At 46.4% G+C, this 18770-nt stretch overlaps 1 protein-coding gene across 3 annotated transcripts in view; it reads right to left on the reverse strand.

The window, feature by feature from the left end:
• LOC724333 (beta-1-syntrophin) overlaps nucleotides 1-18770 on the reverse strand; it is a 336725-nt gene that overhangs the window by 311629 nt on the left and 6326 nt on the right. For all 3 annotated transcript variants that reach the window (XM_006564488.3, XM_001120154.5, XM_006564489.3), the window contains exon 2: nucleotides 17234-17840. In XM_006564488.3, the coding sequence (XP_006564551.1) occupies nucleotides 17234-17840 (607 nt within the window). The remainder of the gene's footprint in view (nucleotides 1-17233; nucleotides 17841-18770) is intronic.

Genomic DNA, 18770 nt, shown 5'->3' on the forward strand with positions numbered 1-18770 from the left:
GAAAGCAAAGCAGGGAAAGGGAGGAAGGAAGGAAAGAAGGAAGGAAGGAGGAGCTCGGCTATTATGGAAACCAGGCCACTTTTTGGTCGGTTTGGCACGCGAAACGCTCCCTCGAAGCGAAAATGTCGAACAATATTTACGGAGCTCCGTACGGAAAGAGCAAACTCGCGAAGCGACGTCGATACTTACGTCCGATTTCGTCGTGGAGCGCGATGAGCTCGTCAAGTAGCTCGTTGATTGTTTGCTTTCTCCTAGAAGCAGGAGGAGTAGGAGGATATAAATCAGAAAAGACGCTCTACAGTTTGCAGCTACTACAACGTATATACCGTCCCGGCGATCGTTGGAGTAATTTATAAACGAAAGGCTTCAACGATAACCGTTTCGTCGGGCAAATAGAAATTAGACACGGAACGAAGACAGGACAGAATTCTCTGAATTTCAATCGAACAATGCCAAGCCTCGAAAACTGTACAGTTTACGGATTAAATATAACAATCTCCCCTCTCCCTTCTTTCTTAAACTTCCTTCAACTCCCTCCTTGATCAAGGATCGTGAAAATCTCCAACGAAAATTAATATACCCCTCAAGTCGCTCAAAGCTATCTCTAAAATTTCTCCCTCTCCCTCTCTTTCCAGAAATTGGCGAACTTTCGATAGAAGAGAGAAGGAGAGACTCGTTTGGAGCGCGACACGCGAGTAGCCCGGCAGCGGATAAAAGGGGATGTAATGAAACACTATCGGACGGCGAGGGTAAAAAGGTGAAGGGCCGCGTTGTGCAGAGTGTTGAATTATGTCTGGAGCTCGGACGAGAAAGGACGTAGGGGGTGGAGGAGGAAGGGAGAGAGAGAGAGCGGAGGGGTAATAACTCATAGTGGTCCGTACACAATACCATTGTGTGCTCGTTGTACAGATTCTGCAGGGAACAGGGACCGCACGCGTCTATATATGTATAGGCTCGGGGTGCTCGCGCGTCTATAAGTATATACCAGCGCCCCCGTGTTCCTGCGCAACACTCGGATGTATATCTATCATCCCGTGGTGCGCTGGCGGCTGCATAATATTCCAGAGACAGTGCACGGAGAGAGGGAGAGAGAGAGAGAAACGTCGGACGTCTATCGACACTGTTTACGCGTGCATTATTAATTGTATACTCGGAGAGGAGTCCTCGGCGACGAGAGTAATTCCTGGTAAAACGCGAGCTCGATAATAGACTCAGTTTTGTTTCTTGGGAAATCCGTTTCCCAATTAATCCCACCTTCGAATTTTCGCGCACAAAATGATAAAGGTGGGCAGGAATTGTGAGAAATAATGTTTTCTACTACGAAAGAATTAATTAAGAGAAGAAAATTGTCGGTTTATAGATGAGGATGATTCGAATCAAGCTACGATTCGTTTCTACGATTTCTTGGAAGATTAAACGGTTACCCGGTCGAGGATATTTCATCCAGAAAAAGCAAACAAGCCAGGGTATCCCCCTGGAAATCCAGTCGAACGCTATTTTAGAGACGAGATTGGAAAGAGAGAGAGAGAGAGGAAGTAGCCTTCGAATCCGTGGACCACTTTCGGCAGTCAATTGGACGGTGCACAGTCGCAAGACCGCTCATTCATAAACATCATCGGGCTCCTTCCGTTTCGCCTCTTCCCCCCCCATGTCCCGTAACTTGCGAAAAGAGGATGCTCGTCGACGAATAAAGCGAAACGAGGGAGAGAGAGAGAGAGAGAGAGAGGAGTGGAAAGGTTAGGGAAGAAGGGAAAGCGTGGGACAAAGACATCAAAGGGCAGGAGGGAAAAAGGACGCGAGACGACTGCCGCCCCCGGGACAGCAATTTTCACTCTCCGTCACAGCTGGTCGCAACGGTGGGTTGCTGCTGCTGCTGATGCTACTTGCATTCGTTTGCACAAATCAGAGGACCGTTTCTCGATCTCTCTGACGAATAAACGAGGGTCAGATCGCCCAAGGAGATCCAACGATGCGACCCACGCGCTCTTTTGCATCGACAATGCCTAAAGGGATCTATCGCAATTTCTTCCCCCTATCGTTCCAATAAAACCCTACTTTTAAAAAAATATTCCTTTTTTTACTTTCTTTGGATGCGAATTTTCGTTTCATTCTCTTAAACTATCTCCCCTCCTCCATCCATTAGAAAGTTATCATTCGAGGTAGCTGTACACCCGGGATAATGATCGAGAAACAACACCGGCGCTGTTCCAAGATACACGAAAGAGGTGGGCCAGAATACCGTGGGAGAGAATAGAGCGTGATGAAGAGGCCTGGTATCGTCTCCTTAATCCAAGCTTTGGCGCGTGTAAAAGGAAGGCTTAATCCTAGACGTGGTCGTGATTCGCTTCTCGAACGATAACTCAACATAGAGGAGAAAAATATATATAAAATGGGAAAAATAGGAAAAGCGTCAAACCGTTTCGCCCGTTTAATGGGCCGTGCCTTTCGTAAATATTTCACGACGCCGACGTCGAGCAATCGTACTTGGTAATCTCCTGGTCGAAGCTCCTCCTCCTCGGTTCAGAAACGTAGAGCGAGATCCCGTTCCGCTCCGATTAATAAATTAATCGACGATTTACCACTTGGAAAGGATGGGCGTATTCCATCCTCCTCCGAAGATGGAAAGAAAAGAGAAATCAAATCACGGGTAAATGAAAAATATACGAAGACTCGCTCGCGGATGATGAACGGCGCGACTGGATAAAGCGGATTGCTCGAATCGACTAGCCTCGCTAAGTGGTTCGTAAATGCGATATGAACGGGTAATAATTTCTGCCGATTTAATGGGCTGCGTAATAGCAATCGGGAAGGGACAATATTTTAATATATTTCTCGATTAGCGTCCTTTAAAATAGAACAGATATTTGTTTCACAGTTATCAAAACTATGTGCAAACTACTTTCACTCGTCGTTGCTTCACTTATGAAGTGGAGAGATTATTTCAAAAAAATTATCCTCATCGATAAGGACGAAATATAGGATGAAACGACACGCATATATATATATATATATATATACTTATGCACAAAGGGGAAAATGGAGCACTTGGTACAAAGTGGGCGACAACGAGCTATCCAAACTCATCGATCCGATCGAGTAACGCATCAAACATCTCTTTGATCCCTTGTCGAGGAGCGACATCAATAACAATCGAAGGTGGTGAAGGATAGGCTGAAGGGTAGAGCGTGCAATGCGCGGAAGTCATAGTGGAAACGGAAACGGAAATTAACTGCGGCCCAGAAACAATGGTTTAACCGGACCTCGGTCTCACCCACCGCATCTGTCTCGTCTTCTCGTCACACGGGAGAAGCAACAGAGTGCAATTGTCGTGTATATATATACATATATACACGCTTAACCCTTAAGCTATCGACCTGTCCCGATTCCGTCTCCACGGAAGAAGAACGCGCACAAATATTTTCGCGATTCCACCGTTCTCGAGACAAAGGAACGAATTTCGAATAAAGGCGCGAGCATGATTTAAAGTATGCGCATACGTTGGAAAGGCTATGAATATTTTCGAATCGAATGAATGTTGCCGGTTAGCACGGTTTACAGGGGAGAAATTAGAAAACGAGAAAAATCTTTGGCGAGTATCGAGTTTTACCCCGCTTTGCATATCTTGATGGTAACTACACCAGGAGGAGTGGAAAACTTCAGGAGGGGAATACAAACTCGGTAAATAAAACGAGACATCGCGCCGACTTTCTAAAATGGATCTCGAAGACGTTTTGTTACGTCGCTCGCAAAAATTATACTTTGGAGAAGTGGGCGAAGTTCACCGTGGAAATCGCAAACATTTAACATTTAACATCGTATTGAGCAAAATGCGAAAAGGTCAAGTATTAAAGAATATTAAGGAAGAAGAAACTTGGATATCGCGAGAAAGAGAGAAATATTCTGTGACAAAAAAAAACGAGGAAAATTTCACGAAATACGTATTTAGGGAGGAGAATTTAATCGAGGATAAAAATCATCGCGCACAGCGAGATCTCGTTCGAGACAACGCGTTGTCCGAATTTCCAGAAGAAACTTATAGAGTTCGAAGAAACACGCGGATGGAGAGGATTCTGAGAAGAGGATAAAGTGCGAAACTGGGATAAAAACTGGGGGAAAGCGTCGCAGATTCCAAGGATGAAAGAATCTGGAGAGAGGATACATGAACGGAGGCAAGCAATCGCGGTTGGGAATAATAATCCATGCCGCGAAATGAGACGCGCTTTGTCCGTCGATGAGAACCAGACACACCTCATTTTTGCCTCCCAACTCCATGGAAATCCCCGCCCATTCCATCCTGTTCGGGGATGCCTTAATTTTTCCCCGATTCAAGAGGACGAGACGAGACGAGAATTCATCGGATCAGATGAATTTCGTCGTGAAATTCCCATTCCAATCTAGATTACTCAAAAATAAATATAAACATACTCCTAAATTGGTCGACAAATATCGGAATATAGAACCCTATTAAATTTTTAAAAATGGAGGAGTGCGAAGGGGACTAATGGAACGTCGAGTCTTTCACGATTATTGAAAGTATCGTTCAAAGTATCGAAAAAGTGTGCAAGAGGTCGAATGGATGGGAAGGAATGGAGAGGGTGCGCAGACGGATATAAGTTGGCGAGGCTTTTTCGGAGGTAACACCGATCATTTCGCGTGTTTATGCGAATGGTCGATATCGATATTCATCGAAACCCGGTTTAATATTCATACTCACTCTTCGATACGGAGGTGGCGACCTGGTTTTGCGCGATTAAAAAAAGACAGAGAGAGTTTGGCGAGACGCTGTTCCACCAAAGAGATCGAGCAGGGAGAAATAAGGGCGCGCGTCTTTTTTGCGAGACGAACCGATGCGACCGTCCATTAAACGACCGTGAAAGACGTTTCTTGCCTCGCGATCTTCTTCCCTTTTCATTGTCTGCGAGACACGATTTCTCATTTTCTCTATTTCTCTCTCTCTCTCTCTTTCTTTACGCCTTATCTTTCTCTTCTCTATTTCTGCCACTCGTTCCACCAGCACGAGGCACGAAGGCACGATGCGTCAATTCGAGGAAGAACGGGCTCGTTCTTCTTTTTCATTAAAGCGATACAAGCGGTCGGCGGTGTAGCGACTGTGAATCAAGGGAGGAGGAGGAGGAGGAGGAGGAGGAGGAGGGAAAGGGAGGGGGATGGCACATGTTTCTTTTAGTCCGCAAAACTTGCCAACAAAAGCTAGATCGTTATCATCGTTTCTTTGTGCCGTTTCTATCGAGGGGCGAGGGGATGGTCGTCTATGGTCGCGCCCACTTCAAAGAGGCCTCGGCCAATGCGAACCGATTTAATCGACGTTCTCGGTGAGAGAGAGAGAGAGAGAAAAAGAGAAAAAAAGGAGTACAAGTTCGCGGATACTCCAAAGAAGAGGAGGAGGGGGTAAAAGTGAAATAAAATAAAGGAAAAAAATTCATTAAAAAGCGTCCACGGTTGTCCTATCGGGGGAGGGAGAGGGAAAAGAATAAAAAGAAGAAAAAGCGAGACCGTTCCGCGGCGAGACGGAGCCAGTGCGAGGGAGGGAGGGAGGGGCCATTAAACGGAACGATCGGCGTATTCCGCGTGGAGATTCGAAAGCAATCGACAATGGATGGCATCGAGCGACGCGGCAAGGCAAACAGGGGTTGTTGGTATCGAACAAATGACAATAAATGGCATGACGCGACACCGAAGACGGTTCCAATTTATTCCCCGGAGGCAGTCTCGGTCGACAATGTCACCCTTTCCCTCTTCCCTCCCTCCCTTCTCAGTCCTTTGCCTCCACCATCCTGCGAGCCACGAGATAAAATATCGAAAATACATCGGCCGCCACCGGAGAAATCAACGCTCACCCGGCTGATTCTTCCATGCGAGTGCGCCGCGACTGAAACCTCGCCGAACTAGGAGGCAAACAGAGACCCGACCCTCCCTCCACCCTCGATAGAGCCTCCTTCCTTCCTCCCTCCCCCTCTCCCCGATACTCGTTCGAATTACAACCAGGGAGGGAAATCGGACGTGGATGGTAACGATGAGACATCGATGATCCCAACTGCTCGATATCGGAGACGGCCCGTTCAAGTATTAACAGCCACGAATAAAATAACGAATTAATACTGTAGGATACGTGTGTATATATATATATATACAATATCGAAATTGTCGATAATCATCTAATCGATTCAAGTCAACGGCACGAAAACGATGGAAGGGTAATAGAATCGCGTGGAGCGCGATCTCTCTGTCTCTCGACCCCCCTTTTCGTTTCCTCTCTCGATTCGGCCGGTGAATGATGATCGGGTGTAATGGGTAGTGAATTTACACTCGATCTGCTTTATTCGAATAATATAAATTCTCAGGCTACCAGAAATCTCTCCGAGAGAGATGATTGATCGAATCGCGCCACTCTATATATCACGTCGATGAACAGACGTATATGCACAGGGGGTTGGTTCGAAAGTTTGCGCTTTGACCGAGGGGGTTAACCGGGTGAAACCGTGACGATGATATTTAGGCTAACGGAGGAAACACCTAACAAGTGTTCGGTGTCGATTTTGATAAAACTTTCCCCGTTCGGGGTGAACTACTCTACTGCATACGCCGCTAACAAACCTGCGAGGGATTAAAATTACACGACGGAGTTGCGTTCTATACAGGCGATATTTCTGTATGGAAAACTCTGTATGGAGTTTCACTTGGGCTGTTTCTCTTGGGTCTACTTCGTAAACACGAATTCCATTCGGATGATCCGCAAACTTGCCTCCCAAACTCTGAGAACGTAGCAACGATTAAATACCACTTACTCACTCCTATCCACGATCCACACATTACATCCAGAAATCGTAATCTCGGATTTCGATCATCGGACCGATCATTTCCGCGCCATCGTCGAATTTCCGTGCGTTAAACCGGCGGCGATAAGACGATCCGCGTGTCTATTAAGAGGATGGGGGAGGGGAACATAGATCTAGGCCGCAAGTGTCATCGTTTATATGAAGTTGAAAAAAAAAGAACTATATTTCATGGCGACGAGACGGGCGGAATTGTCCACGTGGACACGCGAATCCATTAATCGCCTTAATCGCGCGCACGATACCACCTCTCACCTGTGTAGATACACGGAAATCGCAAAATTCCAATTTGAATCTTCTCCGCCCTCCCTTCTATCCTCCGCTTCCGTATCGTATATTTTATCTACGACAATTTGAAATGGCGACAACCTCGCATGAAATTATTTCGCGATAAGGCGGAATAACGCGATTTTCGAAAAAGAGTTTCACGCGAAAATGTTATTTTACTCGGCTAGTAATATATTTCTAAAGGAAGAAGGGAGGTTTAAAATGAATTTATACGCGGATTTCAGGAAATGCTCGCCCGTTTTCAATGGGGGGGAGGGGATGAAATTTTAGAGCGTGGATTTTTTCGGGGAAATCTATTATCTAATATGATTTATCGACACTCCACGAAATTCCTGGCTAAATATTTGTCGTTGTATAAAGTATAACGGCGTGGGGAGGGAGTGCCTTATTGAAGACACGCGCGAAATCACGCGGTCGAGAGGCAGCCCGATCAATTACTCTTCCCTCCCTCCCTCCCTTCCCTTCCCTGTAATGTAAAATACCGGGGTAAAATAACAGAGCGCACTCGAAATCTCGGGGACTCGAATTCATAAACGATGTGGCGTCACGGTCCATTAATCAGTATCATAAAGAGACATGATAATTATATTGGCAATCGAGACGGGGCGGGCATCAACGTGATCATCCGCATCGTTACGGCCTATTGATCCTGTGATTAATGCATAGCGAAATGCAGAGAAGTGCGTAATTAATCAGGATCCAGAATGTATCCTACGTTACGCGGACGCGAAACGACTTGTTCCTCGTCGAGATTCGTCTCAATTTTTCACATCCAACCGTGATAACTCCGACCGACGATAACACGTTCTCACCTCACCAAAAAAAAAAAAAGGAAAAGAATCTTCCAACTTTCATCCCTTCGATCGCATCTTCATCTCGCTTTTATCTCGCCGAGAAATCACCGATAAATCGCGGATATTCAACCCCGTTTAAATTCAATCGAAAGACAGAGAGAGAGATAACGATCCTTCCATATATTCGCTCGAGTATATCATCACGCTCTCCTTATTATACGCGCCGAGTGAATTTCGCAAGTTTTACGGTGAGATACGAATGGCTCCGTGCAAGGCTCTGACCGGAAGAGGGCTGGAAGAGGCGCGGCGCGTGTATTACAATGCGAGGAGATAGAGGATCTCCGGCTGTATATCACGTATCGTGACAAGAGGCAGCTCACGATGGGGAGGAACGGGCGAGGAAACGATACGCGCAGCAGCAGCGAACCGCACGAACCGGCTCGTCCTTATGCACGCCGCCGGGCCCCGGCTATCGCAGCTCCGCTAATTGCAAAAACGGCCGGCAATTGCGACGTATTACTCTTGTGCGCCGGTCGGATAACAGTAATTAGGAATCTTTTTCTTTTTTCTTTTTTCGTTTCCAAGCGCGTCCTCCGCCCGCGATAAGCGTTATCGAGTACGAGAAGGAGAGGATGTGATCGATTGAAAGGAAAATGTTCAATTTGACTGAATTCGGCCAAGATTAAGCGATGCAAATTGTTATTATCAATTGACAGAGAGAGAGTAATAAATTCGTTCTCTTCTTTGTAAGAAGGAATTTTCCTATCATATATCGAATCTTCGAATGGAAATCTTGAAACAGGTTAATAAAAGAAGAAGTACGATTCTACTTTTTTGCGCGTACGTGAAAAAGTTGGACGGAATTCGGCCGGCCGAACAGAATACAGGCCCGTTAATAGACGAATAAAGTAGAGGAAATGTAGCCCGTTTATCCAACGGTAGCAGCTTTCGCCCGTTTTATTCACGCGCGTCGTGCACGTGGCACTTTAAACTTGGTGGTCTACGAGACAAATTGTCGCGCACCGCTACACACCGCTACGTGGAGGGGGAGGGGGAGAAATACTTTGCCCATCCCCCTCTTCTTTTGCCCGCTATTTTCATTGGTCTGCTACGTGTCGTTTATTAAATCCCGCGAGGTTTAACCACCCCTTCCCGAGGGATTAGCAAAAAGGAACCTCTTGTCGCGGAGAGGAGAGAAGAGAACTCTCCCGTGTTTCTATGGAAAGGTGGACAAGCGAGACAACGCGGGTTTTCGAAATTTTACGGCCACGTTGCGGGAGCGAAAATCGACCGAACTGAAGAGGGGAGGAGAGGAAAAAATAGAAGAGGGCGACAGCAAATAAAACGGACCGCGGCGCGAAGAAAAATATTCCCGGGGAAGTGAGTGAAGGAAAAGGAAAATAACGAGGCGAGTTTAAACGAACTTCGGATGTCACGAATTGTATAAAACGCCCTAAGTGTTGGTTCTTTTTATTTTTTCTTGTTCGTTCGAAACGGAGAAGAAAGAAATGCGCGAGGAAACTTATCTCGTTGTAAATAACGTGAGACAAGATTGCCTCTTCCGAATGTTTCTTAAAGGAGTCGATCCTCCCATTTTTCCTGGCACGTGTAACGAAACGAGGATCGATCGAGAAAAACTCGTTGTCGACGACGAGTCTCGTGGACAGAGAAATGTAAAAAAGAAAAAAAAAGTATATCAATTTGAAGTATAAAGGTGGAAAACTAGCCGCATACCGTAAAAATTTCGCGTCCACGATCAACGCCGGTGCTTAATAAAGTTGCTAAATTGAACTCGGGCGAAACTTGATCAACGGGCACGGTGGAAAAAAGTTAAAAATTAAAGAGTGATTTAAGGCAATTTTTATCCCACCGCTTAAGGGGGTGCGAATTAAATTAACGTCGCGATCTTAAAAAGAAGAATAACGCCCGATAGAGCGGTTAATTATAACAATTTTCCAAAACAGCACGGCGAAGGAAGGAAGAGAAAAAGAAACCCGATGCAATTTCCCGTGCAGACGCGAGGGAACGAAATGAACACGACTCGAGAAATTAAAAATTCAAACGGATTCGCGATTTTCATAACCTCCTTTTGGAGCGCTCGACGTATTTCGATCAGGCCGTGACCTGGCCCAACCTTCTCGCCCCGTTGGCAAACCGGCAACGAGGAAATTACGAACAAACGGGAAGGGAAGAGAGCGGAGCACACAAGGGGGTGCCAGCGGAGGCAAGGGAGGAGACGTAGAATGCGACAACGTCGCTCTTCATGCGGATACGCCGTAAATCATGACGGAGTAAAGGATGAAATGAAAGGCACGCGAAACACCGGCGAGAAAATATATAACGCTCGACGGCGAAGAGAAGTTGGCCGGCAAGGTGCCTTATATTCGAGTCGAGCTACGCATCCCTCCCCTCCCCTCCCTCGAGCATAACTGCAATATATCTAACCGTGGAGTGCCGCTCTCCATGTAAATGCATTTACGGACGAGATGTTACTTCTCGTATTCTTACTCGGCGTTTCGCAATATATCCGAAATCTGCGTCCCGAGCTAATCATCCTGCTCGCGGTCGAAACAGCTTATGCAGCGGGATTTTATTATTTCACGATCCTTCCTTTAACCTGTCCACGGATACGCGTCGATTATTATTGTTATTATTATCACGTTTGAAGAAAGGAAATTGGAATTGTGAATTGCGCGACTCGAATAATTTGCGGAATTTTTTGCGAAATTATCCGAGCAACGCGTGGGATAATATAGGAGAGATTTTCGATTTTTAGAGAATATTTCTCGTTTTCAAGCCGAGATGAGTTTCCTTCTGGAAGCGGAAAGTTTAAAAAATAAGGGCTGAAAGGAGTGGAATGGAATTGAGGGGGAGGAACGATTAACGAAAAAAAAGCCGTTCAAAACCGGTTTAATCACGGTGAAATTTAAGGGTAAATCTTTGCCGTCGCCCCGGTTCCAAATCCGGGGAGGCGTTACCACCCAAGACATTTCCGACAGTGAAAATAACCAGCCGCCCCCGCGCGCGATTCACAGTTTGTCCGTTCCCTTTAATCTCGACTCCACTTTTTATTCACCGGAAATACTGTAATTTCGCGGGTTGGATCAGCTGGCGGTAGAAATAAGTTTAGCCCACCTCGAAATTATTACCGTTCGCGGCGAAACGAGCTTACGGCGAGCTCTTCGCTTCCCTCTTCCTCTCCGAAACGACAGATCAAAGGTTTTCCGCCCGTGTCCCGCGGGAGAGAAACGTCGCTTATAATCCCTCCGCCCGCGGATGGAACAGAAATGCGGAAAGATAGAAATACGGAACAAGTATTCCAACTTGCGCCGCGATGATTAACGAACGGGAGGGGGTGGGAGGAAATCTCGTTACCAATTTTTCTTGCCCCCGCTATTATACGAGGCTTATATCGAGGCCGATGATAACAAAAACGGAGAAACGGTTTTGCCCGCGAAATATTCGCAAGGATAAAGCAATGACCGCAAATTATGGCGGAGAAACTATTAATTGGCCAACTCGCGGCCTTTGAGCCTTCCTTCCTCCTCCTCCCTTGCCCCCCCGTATTTCCTCCTACCGTGGATTGTGTGCCACAGCTGAATCGCTAACTAGATTCGAGTTAGCCGGCTTTAATAAAATTCCAACGGCAAAAAGAGGTAAAGTGTGTGAGAGATATGAATTTTATGTAAATTTGAAATTTGATCGAACGGGAAAGGGAACGACTTTTATCGCGGGAATAAAAAAGAAGGAGGAGAGAGAGAGAGAAAAAGAGAGAAGGAAAAAAGAAAAAAAGATTATTTGGCGAAAAGGGGCAATAAGAAAAGATTGATGGCAGGTTGATCCAGCCGGAGTAAAAGGAATACCGATGAGTACAAAGAGCGTTGCTCAAAGGGAAATCGAGGGAAAATAAACAAAGCTACTCCGCCATTGACGGAGTTTATACATTGGAGCGGAGAGAAAAGAAAGAGAAAAAAAAAAAATAAAATGAAATAAAATAGAGGAAAAGAAGAAAAAAAAAAAGATAAATAAAGAAAAATGCACCATTTCACGCGTGCAAATAGAAGAGAGGAAATTCGAAGGGGAGAAGAATCACGAGCGTGAATCCCGTGAATTAATTCGGGCGATAAAGGAAAAACAGTGTGCCTTTTATACCGCGAAAACGCCGACATGATTCCGGAGAATTTAACGACAGAATGTTCGTTACGCCCATTCGCTGATAAATCTTATCGCCATTCCTCCACGGATCTCCAACGATTCTCCGGATCAAAACGCGTCTATAGAATATCCGAAAACGGGATATGATCGAAGACGAAATCGTAGGATCCATATAACACGGACGGGGACGAGGCATCGGTTAAATAAAAAATTACAATATTCCCCGTCTTTTCATCGATTCGAAGCAGCCTCGAGAAAAACGAACCATTGCGAAATGCTTCCTTTTATAATTGAAACACGCGCTACATGTATGCGCAGTACGTGGGAAACGATTATGCAGCGAAACGGCAAAGAGTCGAACTAATTATCATGATGAGCTATAAAACGAGGCCGGATAATTTCCGTCACCTGTTAATTGGCCTCTAGCATCGCGTAATTATTTGAATTTCGCTAATCAACGCCCCGTACACGGCCGTCATTCTCCGTCTCCCTTTGGCTTATTATCGTTACCTCCCTCCCCCCCTCCTCCTCCCATCGTACTTCAGTATCTCGTCGAAAAACAGAGTCGCGCGCGGGGGAGAGCGTATACGTATATGTGTACGTATACATACACACATATAAATCCGTGCGTCGATCCGCTCTCGAATTATTTACCGTTGTAAAACGGGCACAAAACGATCAAGACGATTAACGAGAAGTACCTTTTCAATGGTAACCAGCGTGAAATTTAATTTAACAAACGGATCGCGCCAATCTCCACGCTCTCTAATTCGATCGCGATTCAGCGAAAAGAGACACTTTTACGCGGTGGAGATTATCAAGGGTGAAAGTCTTTTTCAACGAAAGCGAGCGAGCTCATAAACCGAGGCGATTAAGATAATGGAAAGGAAGATGAGGGTGACGGAAAGAGGAAAAGAGGAGGAGGAGGAGGAGGAGGAGGGAAGGCAGGACCAAGTCGTCTGACGTTCCCAGTGAAAGGAATTCCGACCTTCCAGGATTTAAGACGCAATTTCCCTGACGATGTCGCACGTTATCCGTCATGAAGCTCGCGCGGCGGAACAATGCACTCCGACTAAAATTACGCGTTCCAATTACAAATGGATACGCGTACGGGAACCGCAGACAATTTCGCTCCTCTCGCTCGAGTAGCTCGCGTACTCGATCTTTCTTCATCAAGCGAATCTCCGCTTCGACTTTCGCCCAATTTTAAAAATTTCGCTGCTTCGAGAAAACCCATAATTAATTATAAATCCTCCGATAAATCGAGATTAAATTAGGAAAGGAAATGGGTGGAAGGAGAGAATTTCGACTCGGTCTTTCTTCATCAAGAGAATCTCCGCTTCGACTTTCGACCAATTTTAAAAATTTCGGTGTTTCGAGAAAACCCGTGGACAATTAATTATAAATCCTCCGATAAATCGAGATTAAAGATAGGGAAGGAAATGGGTGGAAGGAGAAAATTTCGACTCGGTCTTTCTTCATCAAGCGAATCTCCGCTTCGACTTTCGACCAATTTTAAAAATTTCGCTGCTTCGAGAAAACCCATGGATAATTAATTATAAATCGAGATTAAATTAGGAAAGGAAATGGGTGGAAGGAGAGAATTTCGACGTATAATATTCGATCTTCAAAGAACTCCCGACGCAACGCCCTTCGAATGCAATCGAACGCGTTGCGCAACGAACAATCGTTCGAAGGTTGATGGCAAATCGCGCAACACCTGTATCACCTGGCGGGTACCCCTCCTCCTTATTAACAACCGCTCTTACGTAAACCGTGGGCGCGCAACGATCAACCGAAGCTGGGCGGCAATCCAATCCGGTAATACGACGAAGCGTACGCGATGAAATTATTGCTCAACGTGGTTAACGATTGCTCGCGTGGAATAACGTAACGTCGCGAGCGAAAGGATGATAAAACGGGAATAAAATCTCGGCTACTCGTGGCTGGGCGGCGATCCATAATCAAGGCCACGCGATATTTCACGTGGAAGGAATTCTGTAGATCCCGACGTTCAGATTGCCGGTGAATAGATAACCGTGAAGAAAAGTCACGCGAAGTCGTAAGGAGATCCCGGCCGGCCAACGTTGTACGTGCCGCGAATTTTTCAAACGTTTCCCTAATCGATCGTCGTTTCCTCTCTTCGCTAATCGATCTTCGCGAGAAGAGAGGAAAGAATCTAGAAGAAGAGGAAGAACGAGGCCAACGATTAATTATGGATCGAAGAAAAATTTTTCCTATCCTCCCTCGAACGATCCTGTACGGAAATCAGGATCGAATCAATCTTTACCTGAAACAATCGTTTCTTCTCTCGTAAGATCGTTCATACAGTTGGAGGGGATAAGAAGACGAGGAAAAAAGTTGGGGAGGGACGATACAATAAATCAGGATAAATCTGGAAAGCGGTGGAGCAATAAATTCGACTTCGTTTATCAGGCGGAGTAACTTCTATTCGATTCCTCGCCGGCGAGCCTTTTTGGAAACTTTGTCAGACTGGGTGGGCGGCAGGGAGAAGGATCTCCCTGCAATTTTATCCCGTAAAACCGGAAGTTTTCGACTTAAACGAGACGCGGGGAATCAGAGAGGTCCATCCGCGACACGGGCTCTCGATGAAAATCCTCGGCTAATGTATTCCAAACCTCTCCCTCCCTTTTTCTTCTTCTTCTCCATGCAGTCGATCCGATGCCGGGTCAACCAGTAATCCCTCTCTCTCTCTCTATCTTTCAAGACGCTGCACATCCCCTTATTCCAGTATTCTCTCCTCTCCTTCCAGGCCGCCCACGCGGAGCGTCGTAAAGCGAGGAGTATCGCATTCCTCGCATCTCACCCGCGCGAAACTGGCAGCCGGCCGACCGAGGGGACAGAGAGGAAAGAGCACGAAGGGAAGAGGGTGGCTCGTCTAATACTGTACGTGCAACGAGAAATCGCGTACAGAAGGCGCGTGAATAAAAGAAAAGCTGTCGGGCAACGAGATGTCGCGACGGTGTATGTAACACCGAAACGAAACGTGCCGTTTCCACGATTTCCTTCTCCTATTCCGAAAATCGAAGCGCACGAATAAAAACGCCCCTTTTTGATCTTCATCTTCGAGTTCGTACGGGTTTGAAAGGAGCTTCTGATCGAGATAACGAGAATTTGCCGCGAGAACCGCGACGACGACGAGTCGAAACCCGTTCCAGTTTCATCGGATGGTAAACGGACGTGGCCGAAAACGCCTCGATAACGAATTCTCCGGCCGAATTTTTGGTCGCGCGAGCTTTTCAGGCGCGGAGGGGGGGAGGGAAATAACGGTGTGCAGGTGCATTCGCGCGCATACAATCGCGCGCCGGAGCTGGCAGCGCTGAAAGCCCCGCAGCGGTGCAACGCGCGCACCGACTTTCTCGTGTATAGAATATATATATATATATATATATATATATATATATATGTATATATATATGAGTCGAACATGCGGGAGAGATGTACATGCACACACGTACGTGTACACGTGTCGCATCGGCCGGAAAACGTTAAATGCAAAGTGCAGGCGGACACACGAGCATGTGCAACACGAGAAAGAGCGCGCGTTGCGCTTCACTGGGCATGCTTGTGTCGCTCGTAGCAGATTCGTACGAGAAACAAACGATAGCCAGTCACAAAGGAAGTAAAATAAAAGCGTGGAAAGAAAAGGCGGTAGAAAAAAAAAAAGAGAGAAAAACAAGAAAAGAGAAAGAGAGAGAGAGAGAGGAGAGAGAAGGAAGGGGAAAGAAGGCGCCATTTAACGCTCTAGGCAGCACGGTGCACGGTTTTCTCGCCGACCTTTCACCCCGCGCTGTTTCTTTTAGCCTCACACTTTTTGATAATACCGGAGGTATACGAGACGGCGAGGTATACGATAGCGCGAGAATTCGCGCGGAAATCACACCTATTTCCATCCTCATTCGCGTTCAAACCGGAAACCGGAGGAAAGAATCGTAGAGATTTTTCTTCCATTCTGCCGTATCTCTCTCTCTCTCTCTCTCGAAAAAAAAAAACATCCCCCCGATGAACAGCACCAGGAATTATATACGGCGCATTAATTAGACTAAAAGGTTCCTCTCTCAACACGTGATCATTGTCCGCCTCCTGCCTCCTCCCCTTCCCTTGTCGCATCCTCTTCCCCTTGGCGAGGAATTTCGCGATATGTACTCGCTCGTTCTCACGAGTAACTACGAGCCGTCCAAATGGCACGAGTTCCGGTTCAAAGACAGGGAATTCGATATTAAAACGAGCTGCAGAAACTGGCAGGAATCTCTACGTCGAAACTTAATGTGCCGTGTACTCGGGGCTAATTGGAGCGAAAACCTCGTTAATGCCCCCACGCCTCCCCCTAACCCGCCACCCATCGTCTCACGGCGAGCTTCCCAGCCTAGCCTAGCCTACCCTAGCCTAGCTAGCTAGCTACTTCCACTTCCGGCCGAACGTTTCGACGCTTCGAGTGACGACGCACGAACTAAATGAATCCGCGTTTGCGTTTACACTCCCGTTTCCACAGGATTCCTTCCTTCCTTCCTTCCTTCCTTCCGAGTCGAGTGCACGGAGCAGCGTCGGGCATCCTGATTTCCGCCACGGCTATTAATTATCCGCGAATTAACGCTCAAAGGGAAACACAGGAACCGTCGATGTTCCCGGATTAATTCGTTTATCGAATTCGGTTAAGGGAACAGCGTTCCTGCTATTTACGGAAACGGAAGGCAAGGAAACACATCTACGCGAGGAACGTATCAAAGGAATAAGAAATACTTTGCGGAATATTACACCGTTCTCTAAACAGGAGAAATCCGTTACGTGACATTTAGAAATCTACCATCTTCTCTTATATATATATACCGCGTTGCTCAACCTATCCCGATCGCGTCCAATCCTCCTCCTCTTCGTCGTCGACTGACTAACCGATGACCTTACTCTGCCTTCGCTTTTTCACCTTCCAAGAACGAGCAATATCGATACGTATTTTATATACATGTATATATAAGAAACCTGTTCGGATAAACGTATACGGATACCGGTCAAACCACTGTCTCGGTCACAGTCGTTTTCGATCGCGCGCAAAGAAAAAAAAAAAAGAAAGAAAGAAAGAAAAGGCATGCAAACGAAGGAGGAATAAGGTTTTGATAATTCGCTCACCTTCAAGCTCGACGACCTTGCCGGCCCTCTTGAGCGCCTTCACCGCCTCGTCGTGGGTCGCCTCGCGCAGATCCTCCCCGTTCACGGCCAATATAGCGTCGCCCACGTACAGCTGCTCGGTCGCGTCCGCCGCCATCCCCTTGAATATCTTCGAGATCAAGATCGGCATTTTGTTCTCTTTCCCGCCCTTGATCGAGATCCCGAGACCGTTGTTGTCGCTTTTCACCACGCGCACGATACGTTTCTGATTGGCGACCGAGTCCGGCACGTCCGGATCGTTCAGGCTGTCCACGTTGTTGTTATTTATGTTACCGTTGTTCAAGGCGTTGTTGCCCGTCGTTGCTGTCTCGCAGCTCTCGTCCAACGAGATGCTCAGATAATCGTCCTCCAACGAGACGAACACGCGATACCACTGGCCACGAACTTGGGTCTCCAGGACCCCGGCCCGTCCAGACGCCGAGGACGAGGCTGCTGTGGTGGTCGTGGACGAGGACGAGGACGACGTAGCCGCGGACACAACCGAACCGATCCCCATCACTCCCATCGCTGAAGTCGGTTGCCCGCTTCCGCACAGCTCGACCATTTCGATTTCCTCCAAAACTGCACGCTGCAATCCGAAAAAACGAAAATTCCATTTAAAATACTCCGTCCCCCCTCGCTTTTCCACACGAATCTGAAACCGATCGATCCGAGGTTCCTACGAAAAGCACAAATCGAAAGCAAGGGTTCGATAACTACTTAAATACAACTTGGAGTTGCGAGTATCGAATTAAAATATTTAGACGGAATCGTTGCATGGATTGGATCTATCCGACACACAGTCTTATATATATATATATATATATATATATATATATAGGAATTTTAACGATGGATATATAACGCGGCTCTCCATATCGTCATTCCATTACGTTTCGAATCGAATTCATTGTATTAACATTACATCGGTATAAAATATTCTGCCCGCATATACATTTATGTTTATTGACTGGCTCCATAGATCCGATCTCTCTGCGCACGATTTCCTGGAAATGAAAGCGTTCTCCACGGTATTTCGAATGCATACGTTACAAGCGTTGGAATATTTCACCGGCATTAGATTCTATCAATTCTTGCCATGTTCTACGATTCTGGGGGAAAGAATCTACATCTTTATCTTTCTCCAAAGAAAACGCACACACACACATACACACGTGTCTTTTTTAAGTATCGATCAATTATGATATAATAAAAACCAGGGATAACTCGAAAACTTTGAAAGATTCGTGATCTAGTAGCTGTGGGGAGATATCGAGGCGGGGGTAAAAAAAAAAAAGGAAGAAAAAATGACGCTCAACGATCCATGGAAAGAGCGACAGGGATCAATTGCGTCGTCTGTACTCGACGACGTGGATAAATCAATTGTACTATGCTACGGTGAAATTCGTAATTTGAAAATAATTGATACTGGCCGCTGGTGACACGACCGGGCTCTCTTTACCCCTTTCCCTATCCGCGTCCCTCTTCCGGCTATGCTCCTCTTTTTCTCTACCTCTTC

This window comes from Apis mellifera, linkage group LG10 (assembly GCF_003254395.2).
Source record: "Apis mellifera strain DH4 linkage group LG10, Amel_HAv3.1, whole genome shotgun sequence".
In the NCBI taxonomy this organism is placed as follows: domain Eukaryota; kingdom Metazoa; phylum Arthropoda; class Insecta; order Hymenoptera; family Apidae; genus Apis; species Apis mellifera.